The following is a 17,523-nucleotide window of genomic DNA, read 5'->3' as shown; positions in this document are numbered from 1 at the left end:
CTTCTACTTTAAATCAACTCTTCTTCCCCACAGGTCAGGTTTTCTGTCTCCATTTTCATAGTCAGTATCTTAAAGGTCATCTAAACCTGTACTTTCCACTTCTTAATTTCTCCCTCACTCCTTAACTTCTTGCATCTGGCTCCCATTCTGATTATGCCATTGAAATTATTCTTACCAAGATCACTAACAACCTCTTTGTGCTAAAGCAATAGGCATCTTTTTTGTGTTTATTATTTTATATAACCTTTATGGGCATTTGGACTTACCGACCCCGCTCATTCTTAAAATGCTATTTTCCCTTGGCTTCCATTATAGCATATTCAACTGGTCTTTCTCTGGTGTTCCTGGCTAATCTTCATCTCTCTCTCTCTCTCTTTCAAATTGTGGTAAAATGCATATAACAAAAATTTTACCAATTTAACCATTTTAAGTATATGGTTTGATGGCATTTCATATATTAGCATTCTTGTTCAACTATCACCACCATCCATCTCCAGAACATTTCCATTCCCCTAAACTGAAACTCTACCGGTTAAACACTAACTTTCTATTTGCCCCTTGCTTTAGCCTCTGGCAACCACCATTCCACTTTCTGTCTCCACGAATTTGACTACTCTAGATAGCTTACATAAGTGGAATCATACAGTATTTGTCTTGTTGTGACTGGTGTATTTCACTTAACACATTGGCCTAAAGATTCACCCATGTTATCGTATGAGTCAGAATTTCCTATCTGTGGCTGAACAATATTCCATTGTATGTATATACTATATTTTGTTTATCCATTCATCTCCCAATGGACACTTGGGATGTTTCCACCTTTTGGTGACTGAGTGCTGCTGCTGTGAACGTGGATGTACTCTCTCTTTTTCTTAATCTACATTTTAAATATTGGTGATTTTCAAGGTTCTACTCTGGACTCCCTTTCTCATTTTATACTCTCCTTGTACAATTTTGTCTATGTGGCTTACTGCTTACATGCTAATGACTCTCAAAGCTATCATTCATTTCTTTCTCTTCTAGGGTTCAGGTGTCAAATCCATATATATCTATATCTATATATTTTTTAATGTCACGGGCACCCTAAGCTCAACATGGGCAATACTGAGCTTCTGATTCTTGTCCTCACATTTACAATGTGTCCTGTCTCAGTACATAACACATCACCAAAGCCCCCACTTACTCATGCCAGACACTGGGCATTACCTTCTGCCAACCACAGCACTGCCACTGGTGGCACTCACAGGGAGCCCACTGAACCACAAAGTCTTTAGTGACTTCTTCTCATGTTGCCATCCCTTAAGAGGGTCCTTAAAGATCAACATATTCTCCTCTAAATAATCCCTCTCCACTACTTCCCCCTATATAAAATAGCACCTTCTCAGGCTGTATTCCTGTCACCCTTTCTTCACTTTTCTTCACAGCACTGAAATGGCATTTAACACATAGCAGGAACTCAATATGCATTTGCTTGATGAATAAATGACTCCTTGATGTCTTCCTTACCCAATCCTTTCTATTAGGTTGGTGCAAAGGTAACTGTGGTTTTTGCACTGTTTTTGCCACCTAAATTGTACTCAAACCCACCCATTAACTTCTACCCCAGCTGTCACCACTATAGCCAGATGCTAATTATCTTCCACCTTGTCTCTCTGCTTTCTAATCATGTCCCTTCCTGATCCGTTCTTTACACAGCCATCAGAATGACCATTTTAAGATATAAAACAGGTAGTTTTATTTCTCTGCTTAAAGGAGAGAAATAAATAAACATCTCTTAGGATACAACCCAGAGTCCTTCATTAGCCTCAAAGGGCCCTGCCTGATCTGTCTGTTGGTCTAGCCCTGCCCCTTGCTATTTCCTCAATGCTGCAGCTCATTACTGAATTTCTTTCAATTTCATTAATATGTCAAATGCTTCTCTTATTTCCCCCACAGATCTTTGAAGCTGCTACTGTTTCTGCCCAAACAATTTCCCTTTCTCTGTAGCCCCCACTTTCCCCAACACTTGGCTAGCTCTTCCTTTTCCTCTGGGCCTCAGATAAGATGCCACCGAACTTGGAAGCCTTGCTTGACCTCTGCACACCAGTTCTTGCTTAGTTGTTTCTGCTGAGGACTGTACTTCACGGCATCCCATACTTCTCCCACCACAGCACTCAGTACTCTGGAATGGCACTGCCTATTTCATTAACATTCCCTACAGTGGGCCATAGTTGCATCAGGGCTGAGAACCCTGACTGTCTCATGCAAAATCTACCCTCTGTCTCCAAACAGTGATGGAGCCATGGTAGAAGCTTAATTAATACTTGATACATAATTCTTTAAAAAAATTTGACTTGAGACATTTCAAACATTCAGAAAAGTTGACCAACATTTTATAACAGCATAATAGACATTCATATCCATGAGATATATTCAGTGATTGTTAACATTTAGTCATATTTTCTTTGTCTAATCATCTCTCTCTCTATATTTATTTGATATATTATTTTAAGGCAAAAGACAGAGAAAATGAGTGAATTGTTAAGTGTTAAGAACCAACACGTTCACAGACCATGTAAGATAAGCTACTGAAGAAAAAAAGTAAAAGAAATCATGAAGAAAATCCTCTAAAACTACTTCAGCTTAGTTAAGTAAAATTCAGAAATGAGAACATTAAGCTCTGCACCACAGTTTATAAATGTACCCTCATTCTATCATTTAATTCTCAGAAGTCTTATAAAGCAAACTGATTAATAAACAAAAAGAATCCCATGAAAAACCTGTAGCTCTAGGAGGGAAGGGGAAAGAAAATCAGTATTTCAATATTTTCTGAGTGTCCATGATGTAACCAACAAGTATATTACCTCTAATTATTCTCACAACAAACAAGATATATTATGTCTCTACTTTGAAGATGAGAGGGAAGCTTAGTGAGATCAAGCTGTTTGTCCAGCTCACAAGCTGGTGTGCAGTGGTATGATCATGGCTCACTATAGCCTTAAACTCTTGGGTTCAAGGGATCTGCCTGCCTCAGCCTCCTGAATAGCTGCAACGACAGACATGTGCCACCACACTGACTATTTACTTTTATTTTTTGCAGCTATAAGGTCTCTCTATATTGCTCAGGCTGGTCTTGAACCCCTGGCCTCAAGTGATCCTCCAGAGTCAGCCTGCAAAAGTGTTGGGATTACAGGCATGACCTACCAGGCCTGGTTTAAATTAAAATTTTAATTAACCAGCTACTCAGGAGGCTGAGGCAGGAGAATTGCCTGAACTCAGGGGGCGGAGGTTGCGGTGAGACAAGATCGCGCCATTGCACTCCAGCCTGGGTAACAAGAGCGAAACTCCGTCTCAAAAAAAAAAAAAAAAAAAAAAATCATAAATTAAAAATTTGTACTGTGGTATGAGATAGGTAAAATGTATCTTATTGCTTTTATGTATACTAGTGTTAGTCTAGGTTAATCTAGTCCTAATTCAGATTTAGGTTAATCTAGTCCTAATTCTTCCTACCTCTATGGTACTGATAAGGCAGGGACAAATTAAAGCAGTGACCACAGCCAAGAAGAATCAGAAGTGAAGGTTCTGGTGCTATGGTAATGCCACTGCCTAATTCTAGAAAAGTCATTCAAATTTTCCTCACTCAAGAATATTCATCTGTAAAATGAGAGATTGGATTAGATTAGATTGGATTAGAATCAATGAGGTATCAATGAGGTTTCTTCCAGCTGTTTTAAGACAAAACACGAACGAAATCTACAAAAACTGTACAAAAATCTACGAATTCTTGGTGATTTGTTTCCATCGTCATCTGGTGAGGGCCAGGTTGTAGGTCTCACCAATCCCAGGCCTAGCTTCTGTGTATTCTCAGTAAATGTACTCACTGTGGGGGACTGTCAATGCAGGCCAACTTTAATTGGAATGTTGGTCAGTACAAGTGCAATTACAAGAACCTTCAAACTTCCAGAAGCAGACATCCTACAGATTATGACACAATAACTGATGATCAAGGCTGTGTCTTTCAAAAGGGAAGCCATGGAAAAGTTTTGTTCTAGGGGAAACCCGCGTTCATCCCTAACCCTGGGTATCCTCTGCCAGACAAGCTATCCTGGTTATCACCTTTATAATATTTTTTAAAAAGATTATCTACTCCATTAGATAGTATGCTCTAAGAGCTCTGCCTTGGTCACCTCTATATCCCTAGCTTTTACCATGAAACTTGGCATAGAGTTAGTGATCAACACATGTTTATGGAATAAATGGCTAATCTCACCATCCCTGAGAATTCCAAACCAACTGACCTTCATGGCTCAGCTCAGATATAATCTTTACCTCCCCCTCCCCAAACTTCCATTATATTGTAACTGTGTTTCTCCTATGGTGCATCTCATTTTCTATATTACTGAGGAAAGTCAAATGCTCTGAGATAGAAGCTATCTCTTGTTCCTCATTGAAAAATTACAATACCTAGCTGATAGTAGGCACAAAATAAACGTAGAATGAGCACATCAGTCATACACACACACACACACACACACACACACACACACACCCCAAAACACTCAGCACAGTGTTTTACAGTTAGTAGTCATTCAGTAAATACTATTGAATAAGTTAAATGCTCTCTGAAAATGTTGTGGTGAAACTAGTACCCTAAAACTACAAATGTTTGTAAATTATTCCAAATCTTTGGGGAAAATATAGTAAATTAGATTAAAAGTCATAAAAATGGTCTATCTTTGACTAATTATCCCACTTCTGGAATTTTGACCTTAGAAAATAGATGAATAGACACAAACTAAACCAACAAGATCTATATAAAAATTTAGCATAGCACTTTTTTCTGATGAAAACTGGGAAGATAGTAAGAATGAAAACATATACTTTGGCGTGCTGACAGAACATTATACTGCTATTGTAATGATAGTTCTGAAAACCCATGAAAGTGAAAGATGCTGTGACTCACACAAAGTAAAATACGAAGTTCACATTCATGATGATACGCATTGTGGAGTAACAGATGCCTGTGAGAAGACCGAATGTGTGAAAATAGGAAAACAGTTATTTTAGGATGGCATTGTTATGGATGACTTTTACCCAGGATTTTCTTTAAATGTACTATGTTACTTTTCATTAATATAATAAAAAATTTGGTATAGTCAACACAAACTTTTCCTTAATGTGACTGACTGATTATATTTCCCAAAGACAACTGTTTAGTGAGGATCAAAGCATAAAATTAAATTGTCTACGAATGAGCTATTGCTTCAGTATTGAACCCTAGAACTCAGGTGACACCTGAATTATACGTCATGAGGTATAAAGTACAAGCATATTATGTGTGGTGCAGAAACAGATTTGGATGAGAAACAAGAAGTGACACCCAGTAAAGGAATCTCAGGAACCACTTAATAGCAGATAGAATTACTCACTCAGGGAAAAGATCAATACAGCTTTTCCTCCGAGATTGGATTCAGAACCTTCCTTCCCCCATAAGAATCCATTCATGCTCAAGTCCCACTGAACTATCTGTGGGTTTCACGTAACATGAATACTGTATTTTCAGTTCACATTTGGCTGCGGATGTGGAATCCATGGATATGGAGGTTCGACTGCATTTATTGAAAAAAAAAAAAAAAGTAATTTAAAAGTAAGCCCTTGCAGTTCAAACCCATGTTGTTCAAGGGTCAACTGTACTAGTTCCTGAAAGAGTTAAATAAAGGATGGTGCAACCCAGAAGGGATATAGAGAGAAGGGAGAGGGGCTAATGATGGTTATCTCGTTGGTTCTCTGCCATCTTCTACCACCTTAACCCGTCTCTATTATCTAACAGGGATGTGCAAATGATGGCCCACAGGCCAAGTGTAGTCCACTGCGTTTTTGTAAATAGCTTTACTGAACACAGCCAAGCCCATTTCTTTATGTATGATCTTTGGATGTTTTCACACTGCAATGAGTTGAACAGTTGTGACTGAGACTCGTATGGCCAGCAAGGCAAAAAATATTTACAGTTTGACTCTTCAAAGACACATTTGTCCCATACCCCTCTATACAAGGAGATTTATAAAGCAACACCTTATTTAGGTAATGGGCCATCTTTTCCTGTTATTTTTTCTTCAAATACCCCAGCCTGGAAGATAGGATGATCATATAATTTATCATCTAAAATGAAACATTTTGAGGGTGAAAGGGGGTCTTAACTAGACTATATTCCAAGACAACAGAATTGAACCAGGACTGTCCCAGACAGACCTGACATATGGACCATCTACTAGAAGGGCTAGCAGTGCAGATCAGTTTTCAAAGGGCACTCATGATCTGCTGCTATAGACACAGAAAGCTTAGGTGGCTTCTCTTTCTGGTTCTTCTTGTTTCTAATGCCCTCAGATACCTTTCCACTGACCCCTGTCCCAATTCTGCTTTAGAGTCTGCTCTGGCCCCCAAATATTCCAGCTGTTGGGACACCATGCAGGGTACCATAGCTCCACTTTTTTTTTTTTCCACTCTGTCACCCAAGCTGGAGTGCAGTGATACGATCTTTGTTCACTGCAACCTCTGCCTACTAGGTTCAAGTGATTCTTGTGCCTCAGCCACCTGAATGGCTGGGATTACAGGCATATGCCACAATGCCCAGCTAATTTTTGTATTTTTAGTAGAGACAGGGTGTTGTCATGTTGGCCAGGGTGGTCTCGAACTCCTGACCTCAGGGGATCTGCCCACATCAGCCTACAAAAGTTCTCCATATTTCCACTTTCACTAGAGCAACAGGGAAAAACATCTGTTCATCCACACTCAATAAACTAATTATTTCAAGTCAATACAATAAATTTTATACCTGCAAATTTTAATATCAAGACAAATTCTTAGAATGCTATTCTTCTTTAAGTAGAAGAATTTCAGTTTCTCCTCTTGAATATTTAAAAAATGACCATCAGTCACAGCATTTATTACAATGAGACCCCAAAACAAATATGGTATTTATTCATTGATTTGAGCTTTTAACATTCACCATCACTGTTTGGAGAATTACTATTTAAGAATGAGGTTTCTAATTTTATCATTGCAGATTTTTTTTTAAAAAGAAGAAAACACATACACCCCCACACAGTTTTTAAGTAACAATGTTTGATGCTGTGGAGAAACAGGTGTAAAATAAAAGACGTTTAGAGCACCTTTGATAAAACATAGGATGTTATACCACACTTTGTGAGTCTGTTCCCTGTGAACATAGCTCGTAGCTCTGAGACCTCTCTGAATGGCTTTCCAAATATTGCCATCTGGTGGAATTTCAGTTAGTTGTTCCTTTGTTCTAAGGGCTCCTGGAGGTGACTGTTGAAGGCATTATTTCGAGAGACTTAGAGTACGCGTTGTAAATAACTGAAGATCAAAATGATTGTGTCTCAAAGACAAATCCCAAACTCAACAAATGAGGCTTTCTAGGTTCCTCATCTCTGTCACAAGCACGCTTGCATGCTCTCACTCTCTCTCTCTTTTTCTGTCCTCAAAGCCAACAGAGTGGCTTTCTCGATTCTTAACAATAGCCAATAAAAATAATTTATTCATAAATAGCAATGTCATGAATTCATTTTGACCATATCTTGATATTCGACCCTCCCCACCTATCATGAATAAGATTTTCAAAATTAAACTTTAATTAATTGGCTTGACCATTTTTACAGGAATTTCTAATAGTAGTTAATTAGCCCGTAGTACACTTGAGAAATGGACTGTAGTTTGAAAAATAGTGTTTTAAAACAGCATATTTACTCAAATATTGGCTTTAGTTGTATACTGGAATTTTGAAAATAAATTTGTTACAATGACAATATTACCACTCACTTTAAATTAATTTTTAAGCAGAGTCATACAACATAGTTTATATAAACCTTACCTTAAGCATCCAGGCTTTCTCCCTGGCTGTTGAAATGAACTGTTCCTCTGGGAAACAGGACCCTTGGATAGTAAAAATGGAAGAAAAAAGAAAGAGAGTGCAAACATTTAATATGATGAAAATATGGGAGCAAAGAGTTATAATTTAGTTTACTGGGTGTGGCCAGCAATCGGAAAAAAATTAAAGAAAAAATACATGCCAAATATTCAAAAGTCAACCAATCTTACCATATCAAAGTGCTTAAGTCAGCCAGACAACAGAATTATACTCTCAATCTATATTATTATATCAATTCTTATATTAACAGTTTATAAAAATTTAGTAATTTCTGTCCTATGAAAATAATTTTTCTTTTGTTTTTCCCCTGCCCTGATTCTCTGATGTGATGGGGATCGTGTTGGCAGATAACCCCAAGAAGCAGTGCCTCTAGTGGGGTATCAAATACCAACATCAATTAAAGTATTGAATTCCCCAAACTTAGGTTTATTCAGATTTTATATCTAGTATCAACAGTGGCTTATTCTAGTTGAAAAGATAATTTCGACAGGATAAGCATTAAAACAACTTTAAAATGTATATACAATAAGCAGTAATTTACTTTCTTTATATGAATTAGCTATTTTCAAAACATGTTTTGACAAAATGAGAAAATAAGACAGTAAACAGATGAGGAACAAATCCAATTCTGGAGGTTGAGAAATGCATGAGCTTCGAGCTTGCTTTGAGAGTCCAATGTTTAGGGGATGAATGGTTACGGAGGAGGTTGCTGTGGTTCAACCGGATGCTGCTATAAATGACCTGACATTCATATGCATGTGAGCCTTAACTCTCTTCCTCCCTTTCCACCTAAGCCTTACATTGCTCTTCTGTGTTTTCTTTTTTTTTTTTCCTTTTTATTGCATTTTAGGTTTTGGGGTACATGTGCAGGACATGCAAGATAGTTGCATAGGTACACACACAGTAGTGTGATTTGCTGTCTTCCTCCCCTTCACCCATAACTGGCATTTCTCCCCCTGCTATCCCTCCCCAGCTCCGCCCCCTCACTGTCCCTCCCCTATTCCCCCCAATAGACCCCAGTGTGTAGTGCTCCCCTCCCTGTGTCCATGTGTTCTCACTGTTCATCAGCCGCCTATGAGTGAGAACATGCGGTATTTCATTTTCTGTTCTTGTGTCAGTTTGCTGAGAATAATGTTCTCCAGATTCATCCATGTCCCTACAAAGGACATGAACTCATCGTTTTTGATTGCTGCATAATATTCCATGGTGTATATGTGCCACATTTTCCCAGTCCAGTCTATCATCCATGGGCATTTGGGTTGCTTCCAGGTCTTTGCTATTGTAAACAGTGCTGCAATGAACATTCGTGTGCATGTGTCCTTATACTAGAATGATTTATAATCCTTTGGATATATACCCAGTAATGGGATTGCTGGGTCAAATGGAATTTCTATTTCTAGGTCCTTGAGGAATCTCCACACTGTCTTCCACAATGATTGAACTAATTTACACTCCCACCAGCAGTGTAAAAGTGTTCCTATTTCTCCACATCCTCTCCAGCATCTGTTGTCTCCATATTTTTTAATGATCGCCATTCTAACTGGCGTGAGATGGTATCTCAATGTAGTTTTGATTTGCATTTCTCTGATGACCAGTGATGATGAGCATTTTGTCATATGTTTTCTATGACCATTTCAGAAATGACTTTGGTGTTTATTTAGCTTAAAATCAATTGTATGAAAATATTTGTGACAGATCCAACATTACGTGATTATTCCCAGACATAGTTCTGGAGATGTTGCTGGTAGAATTTTTTTTTTAATTAAAAAAGGTAGGCATTTTATAGTTTTTCTCTAAGTGGAAAAGGAAATGGTTAAAAAAAGGCAAAGAACAAAATGGCAAGCATCAAGAGAATACAAGAAAAGGTGACAGCTGAATTGTTATACTACTCAGTGAAGGATCTCAAAGTAATAAACAAACTTGGGCTTGTTTAAAAATCAGAAAACTTGACATGAACAGTATACATGAATAGTCCCAAGAACTCGATTTAGGTATATTGACTACAATCTAAATTTTTCCTTCAGGTACATTAAGTAGAATTTCTTTACATATTTTGCGGCAGAATTTAATTTTATATCTTTCCATAATTTAATGATATTTGATAAACCTAAAATTCAGATGTTAACAATATTGGTTCCTATCCACATCAGTTTCTATTCCTAAATCCTTAATTTTCCAGAAATTTTAACTGAATCAGAATAAAATGTTCATTTATCTACTTTATTTAATAGCACCCAGTAGCTGTGCAAACCACTGGCCACCAAGCTACAAAGCAGGAACATAAGGTTTCTAGTTTATCTATAAAGCAGATAATTAGCCATTAGAAAATTCAGAATTGTCTGTTTACAATTGGCCTTTTTCTATTTTCTGACAATGGTCCATTGCTAATTTTTCAGCAGCTGCAATGGATCAGTTTGGAGAAGAATGGCATTATTTATTGAACAACCTATGCACCAGTCATTTCACATTTTTATCTAATTTAATTCTCAAAACCATCTTATTATAAGTGAAGAAACTGAGGCTTAGAGTAGTGGGGCAATTTTCCCAATATCATGCAGCTAGAAAGGGATAGATTTTAATTGAGTCTGGCAGAGCAGTATCTTTCTCTTTTCTCTTTCACATGAAAATACCTTAATAGCAGTCATTTGACATAGATCAGAAATATCTGGAGAGCTTTTGCTCCACCATCATAAGTCCAGGACCTAGCATATGGTAGGTGCTCAAGAAGGTCCCACCTTGCTTTCCACGTAGTCTTTGCTAGTGAGGATAGGAGTGAGGCAAAGTTTTCTCCTGTTGTGTTTGGCAGAAGTAGAGCTGTTATTGTCTGCAAGTCTCACACTTTACATACAAACAAACTCTAAATGGAACATGGCATAATGAAAAATGTAAGTCTACAAAACTTTTACAAAATAAAAAAAAAATAGGAGAAAATCTTTGGGATCAGGGCTGGCAAAGCATTCTTAACCTTGACACCAAAAACACAATCTGCAAGAGGAAAAATTGGTAAATTGAACTTCAACAAAATTAAAACATTTTGCCCATGTGAAGCAGATATAAATACAAGATATAAACTGGTAGAAAATATTTGCAAGCCAAGTATCTGACAAAGAACTAATGTCTAACATAAGGAACTCTCAAAATGCAACCAAAAAACCAACTTAGTTGAAAAATGGGAAAAATATGTAAACAGACTAACTGAAGAGGATACAGATATATAGAGACCAGATAATATGAAATCATATACAACATTGTTAGCCTATAGGTAAAAGAAAATTAAAACTACAATGAGACATCACAACATACCTATCAGAATGGCTAAAATAAAAATAGTGACAACACCAAATGTTGGCGAGGGTTTGAAGAAACTAGATCACTCATATATTGCTTTTGAGAATGTAAAATGGTAGAGCTACTGTGGAAAACAGTTTTGTAGTTTTAAAAGCTAAACATGCAACTACCATATCACCCAGCAATTGCTCATTTTGGCATTTACTCTAGAGAAATGAAAACTTGTTTATAGCAGCTTTATACATAGCCCAAAACTGGAAACCACCCAGATATCCTTCAACAGGTTAATGGTTAAACAAACTGTGCTACATCCAAACTTCAGAATACTACCCAGCAGTAAAAAGGAACCAACTATTGATAGTAAGTAACAGCCTGAATGAGTGTACAGAGAATTAGGCTGAGTGAAAAAAGAAAGTCCCCATAAGTTATATACTGCATAAATCCGTTTATCTAACATTATTAAAATGGGAAAACTATAGAAATGGAGCACAGATTAGTGGTTGCCAGGGGTTAAGGAGAGGGTGATTATAAAAGGCAACACAAGTATTTTGTGGTGACGGAAATGTTCTGAACCTTGATTGTACTAACATCAATACCCTGGTTATGACGTTGTGCTATAGGTTTGCAAGATGCTACCACAGCAGATTGCTTAAAGAACATATGGGATCTCTCTGTATTATTTCTTACAACTACATCGTAATGTACAATTATCTAAAAAATATTTTAAATAATCAGGTGATTGGAAAGGAACTAGAATTGAGCAAGATACCTCAGTGTTATTTTCTTACTTTTTCAAAGAAAAGCAAAGCCCCAAAGCAGTGGGCATGATGGATCAGGACTTTGCTCCACTTCGCACAGATCCAAGAAACAAAGTAACTCACTCACTAACTTAGCGTTAAGAAACCACTGCCAATGTTCTGCTATCCAATCTTGCCTATGTTGGAATTTTCTTTGCTGTTATTTCCCTTTCTCCCTCATTTACCTTCTCAATCTATCAAAATTCACTATGCACATATTCAAAACCAGAAATGAATTTAAAGTAGCAGCATGATACATCGTGTACATCAAAAATCCTTTGTATCACCCCACCCCCTTTTTTTGAGATGGAGTCTTGCTCTTTCACTCAGACTGGGGTGCAGTGGCTCCATCTCTGCTCACTGCAACCTCCAACTCTTGGGTTCAAGTGATTCTCATGCTTCAACCTCCCGAGCAGCTGAGATTACAGGCATATGCCACCACACCTGACTAATTTATGTATTTTTTAGTAGTGATGGGGTTTCACCATGTTGGCCAGGCTGGTCGTGAACTCCTGGACTCAAGTGAGGACACCTGCCTCAGCTTCCCAAAGTGCTGGGATTACAGGCATGAGCCATGGCACCTGGCTGATACATCCTGTATTTTTTGATGGATCTCTCATACCCTTAAGTTCATACTATCTAGGAATTTTCAAAATTTTCCAAAATGTCCACATCTCATTTGCATAGAAATGGAATATTTAACATTTATTTTTACAGATGGGGTATTTGCAATGATGCCCAAACTAGGGTACAAGAGTCTACTCACAGGCACAATCATAATGTACTGCACTCTTTACCTTCTGGGCTCAAGCGATCCACCTGCCTCTACATCTTAAGTCACTGGGATTATAGAAAGTCACCGGGACTACAGATACATGTATGGAGTGGAATTTTATCCTATGTGGTACTATTTTATGAATGACAAGGCAGGTGTTCTATATTTAAAACTGGAGCACACACTAAATAAGAACAGAACTTTAATTGCCAACACACACAAAGGAACTTGCATAGACCCCCTTCATGTTTGGAAAGATCTTGTTGATTTTTATTCTTCAGCCATTTTGAGCACTAAGGCAGCTCCTCAGAAATGAACAGCCATAAGCCAGCTGCTTCCTCTGACTTATGGCTCTGCTTATTTGTTGGTTTTGTTTTTATTGAAAAGACCAAATATCTTTGTTAGGATAAGAGTCATGACTCTTTAACAAAGCACATTCTCTGTTTCTACAAAGGTCCATTTTCCCCATCCTCTAGAAATTTCAATTCCTCTTTCTTTGACAAACAAATCCAGAATTCCAGCATCCCATGTCTAAGACATAGCAGCAGAATCTCTGTCCTAGCTAAGGAGTCCGCCAGTCCTCTGGCAAAGACTGATACTTTCATGTCTGCCCATAAAACCACAGGAACATAAAATGTATATGAAAATATTTTATATATTGAATAAACAACATGTTTGTAAAATACTTCAAATCATGCCATGCCATTGAAAGAAGATTTTATTCTTTCTTCATTGCTATGTGCTTAGCCAATGAGTCTTCTGGTCAACACAGGTTAAAGCATCCTCCTCACAAAGAGACATCATTATCACCTCTCCAGCTTTTCACAGCTTTTCCAAGAAGAGAACACTACTGGGGCCTGAGCCCAAGTTTTCCTCTAAGGAGTTTACTAAGCTGTCTTTGGATTTCCAGAATAAGGTGTATACTGAATTCCAAACTCCCCATGGCCATTTGAGGTATTGAATCTCTTCAGTTGTGGATCACATTATTTAGTGTGGGAGGTCCATAGCTTTCTAGGAATAAAGCAGCTTGCAGCATTAGCAGAAGGTCACAGGCCATTAATCCCGAGGTGGAGCCTACTAGATACCAACCTTTCAGAGAGCGCTGCCTGCACCATACACCAACTCAATTAGTGGTCTTGGGCTGGGCTCAGGGCCTTCTCTAGGGGCAGCAGACGGGAAGTCCAGACCTCCTCCCCTCCCCTGTGCAACTCCCCCAGGACAAGACTGCCAGGAAGCACAGAGCTGAGCACACATCAGGGAAACCAAAAACCAAATGAGCATATCTGGCAAGTAAAGGAGGTCAGATTACACTGAATCTTGGGTTAAGTCTGGTACAACTCATTCTTCTCCTTAAGAAAGACAAACTACCAAATGACCCATATTGTATATTTAAGGACTTCAAAAAAACTTCTAGCTCACTGCTAAAGGAATTTTGGTGGTATAATAAGAATCGTAATGACAATCCCCAGAAAATACCTAAAATGATAGCTATAATAAAATAAAAATTCAGTTATTTTCATAGAAATGTAGCCTAGCTAGCCCCTTCTTCTTGGAATCATCGTTTATCCATCTGCTACTTTCCATGTGAATCAGAATTAAAATGTTTTTTAAGATTGCCCTTTCTATTTTAGAATAGAATATTTATAGTGCTCAATGTACAAAAGTAAAATTCTTTCAAAATATTACACAAGACAAAACTACACATGAGAAGTAACATACATTATAGTTCTGTAAAATGTTTTATAGTTACATTATTTTCACTTATCCTTTTATCCATTTTTAATCAGATATCTTTGAAAATAGAGTCATGAGCATAGAATAGCTCCTCTCTTCACATGTGCAATTGATAATGAAATGTGGCAGAATGCATGTTAAGTGGCAGAATGCATGTTACACAGCAAAGTAGCACAAAGAGAGATGCGATTTCAGGTTCAATTTCAGAGCTCAGGGTTCAGGTTTAGTGTTTGGGTCAGAGTGGAAGCTAAAGCCCTGCTTTCTATTCTTGCTGTCTTTACAGTCTGCAGTTCCTTTGACCATCCAAAGAAAAAACACAATAACATACTAAAGTGTTACATGTGACATCTAAGTAAGACTTTGCGAGCAGCAAAAGGGCTAAAAGACCTTGGCTATCAAGGGCTGCTGTGGCCTTTTGCACGGTGTTGTGCTCTGTGGAAATCTTTCAAAAATTTTTTTAACATTTTTGGCCAAGTCCATTAAAAATGCTGGTAAGCAGATGGAAATTGTAGAGACCTGCAGGAATGTCTGCATAGCCTCTGTCCATAAGTTTTCTATTTGAGCCATATGAAAACTCCAGGATGCTGATATAACAACAAACAGCTCTGCCTTGGGGTCTCTGCCATGGGGTCCCTGCCATGGGGTCTGGGGTCTGTCTTACAAAGGAATCTACTTTTTTTTTTTTTAGATGGAGTCTTACTCTATTAGCCTGGAGTGCAGTGGCGCAATCTTGGCTCACTGCAACCTCCACCTCCTGGGTTCAAGCCATTCTCCTGTCTCAGCCTCCCAAGTAGCTGGAATTACATGTGCACACCACCACACCTGGCTAATTGTTTTTGTATTTTCAGTAGAGATGGGGTTTCACCATGTTGGTCAGGCTGGTCTCAATCTCCTGAGCTCGTGATCCACCCAACTTGGCCTCCCAAAGTGCTGAGATTACAGGCATGAGCCACTGCACCTGACCAGAATCTACTTTTGAAAGGTTTGGGGCCCACATCAGTAACTAAATTCCTTGACAGAAAAAAAATTCATGCTGAATTCCACTCAACTGGGAAATATCCTGTTGAAGTTATGGAGCAGATGCCCCAATTTCACTGTTATTGATAAAACAGCTACTGGGAAAATCAATATATTAATGGAAATAAATCCAAGTACAACTTGAAAATATTTCTTAAAGGCTTTTCCTTCAGTAATTATACTTGTTTATAGCTCTTAGTTTTGCAAAATAATTTTTATATATATCACATCACCCAGATCTTGAAAATGTAATTTTTTTTTTTTTTTGTTTGTTTGAGATGAAGTCTCGCTCTTATTGACCAGCCTGAAGTGCAGTGGTGCAATCTCAGCTCACTGCAACCTCTGCCTTCTGGGTTCAAGCAATTCTCCTGCCTCAGCCTCCTGGATGGCTGGGATTAGAGGTGCCTGCCACCATGCCCAGCTAATTTTTGTATTTTTAGTAGAGATGGGGTTTCACCATGTTGGCCAGGCTAGTCTCAAGCTTCTGACCTCAGGGGATCTGCCCCATTCAGCTGCCCAAAGTGCTGGGAATAAAGTCATGAGCCACTGCACCTGGCTGAGATTGTAATTCTCTCTCTCCCTTTTTTTTTTTTTTTTTTTTTTTGAGATGGAGTCTCACTCTGTTGCCAGGCTGGTGTGCAGTGGTGTGATCTCTGCTCACTGCAACTCCCCCTCCTGGGTTCAAGTGATTCTCCTGCCTCAGCCTCCCAAGTAGCTGGAATTATAGGCGCACACCACCATGCCCAGATAATTTTTGTATTTTTAGTAAAGACAGGGTTTCACCATGCTGGCCAGGCTGGTCTCGATCTCCTGATCTTGTGATCCACCTGCCTTGGCCTCCCAAAGTGCTGGGATTACAGGCATGAACCACAGTGCCTGGCTGAAATTGTTTCTTTTATTACTTCTTCCAGAGGTTCCTCTGTTTGCCTTTTAGTTAGCTGCTTTTCTCTCCTTATGCTTTTTCCTGAAGAGCTATCATTTGGTACCAAGTTGAAGAGTCAGAGCTCTAATTGTGCTTCTTAAACTTTTAAAAAAATCATCTTCTTCACTCCTCCTCCCCACTCACAAGGAGTCTTTCTATCTCCTAAGGATACTAAGAAATCCTTTAGGATCCCCTAAATGCTATAGAATAAGATTTTGTCCACAAAGGTTAGCCTTTGGGGGTCACAAGCCATTGTAATATCCAGTTTTCATTCCCCTTGAGAGTTTATGCTGTAATACATTTGAGCGAACAGGCATAACTGAGCATCTCTATTTGTCAGGAGAGGTAGGAATACAAAAATGAATAAGGTGGGTCACTGCCCTCCTATGTTGCAAGTTGTAAGCTTCCCCATCCCCCGCCCCTTTTTTTAGCATAACGTCATGAAATGAAGAGGATTATTAACCCCACCCTTTAGGTGAAGAAATTGAGGCTCAGGAAACTTGTTTCTTGCATGAGATCACTTGGCTAGTAAAGGACAGAATTGAGACCTAAACACTGGTCTTGTGATTCCAAATCACAGACTTTTCTCATGCATCTATTCTACCTTTTTCCTATATATATCAGACTTCATTTGCATATTAGTTTTAAATTCAATTTCATATATTTGAAGCAACAGTGTACCTCATTTCAGACCTCTTAAGACTTTTTATACAAAGTTTCTATTCTTTCATTTGTTCAACATATTAGTCACTTATGAGTAGCTACAATACACCAGGTGCTGTGCTAAGTATGCCACATGCATCAGTTCATTTACTCCTCCTGATAACCCTATAAGGGGTGTTATTCTTTATCCTGTCTCATAGATGCATGAACTGAGGCTTCCAACCCATGTTTGTTGTACTTTGAAGCTGGGATTCTTGAGTGCCACCATACACACCTATTAGATTCCAAGTATTATGTTTGGTGCTAGGATTCTAAGGGTAAACAATACACAGAACAACCACGCAGGAACTTAAGTCTACTTGGGTAACCACCTAAGCTCTGCCTCATACCAGATCAGCTGTGG

At 38.4% G+C, this 17,523-nt stretch overlaps 1 protein-coding gene across 2 annotated transcripts in view; it reads right to left on the bottom strand.

Moving 5' to 3' along the window:
* Positions 1-17,523, bottom strand: part of MAPRE2 (microtubule associated protein RP/EB family member 2) — a 179,334-nt gene that overhangs the window by 144,434 nt on the left and 17,377 nt on the right. For both annotated transcript variants that reach the window (XM_003734635.6, XM_008979707.5), the window contains exon 2: positions 7,868-7,929. In XM_003734635.6, coding sequence (XP_003734683.1) covers positions 7,868-7,929 — 62 coding nt within the window. The remainder of the gene's footprint in view (positions 1-7,867; positions 7,930-17,523) is intronic.

The sequence above is a fragment of the Callithrix jacchus genome, chromosome 13, assembly GCF_049354715.1.
Source record: "Callithrix jacchus isolate 240 chromosome 13, calJac240_pri, whole genome shotgun sequence".
Lineage (NCBI taxonomy): Eukaryota > Metazoa > Chordata > Mammalia > Primates > Cebidae > Callithrix > Callithrix jacchus.
Note: the sequence above shows the minus strand (reverse complement) of the source record. Positions and strands in the feature narration are given on the sequence as shown.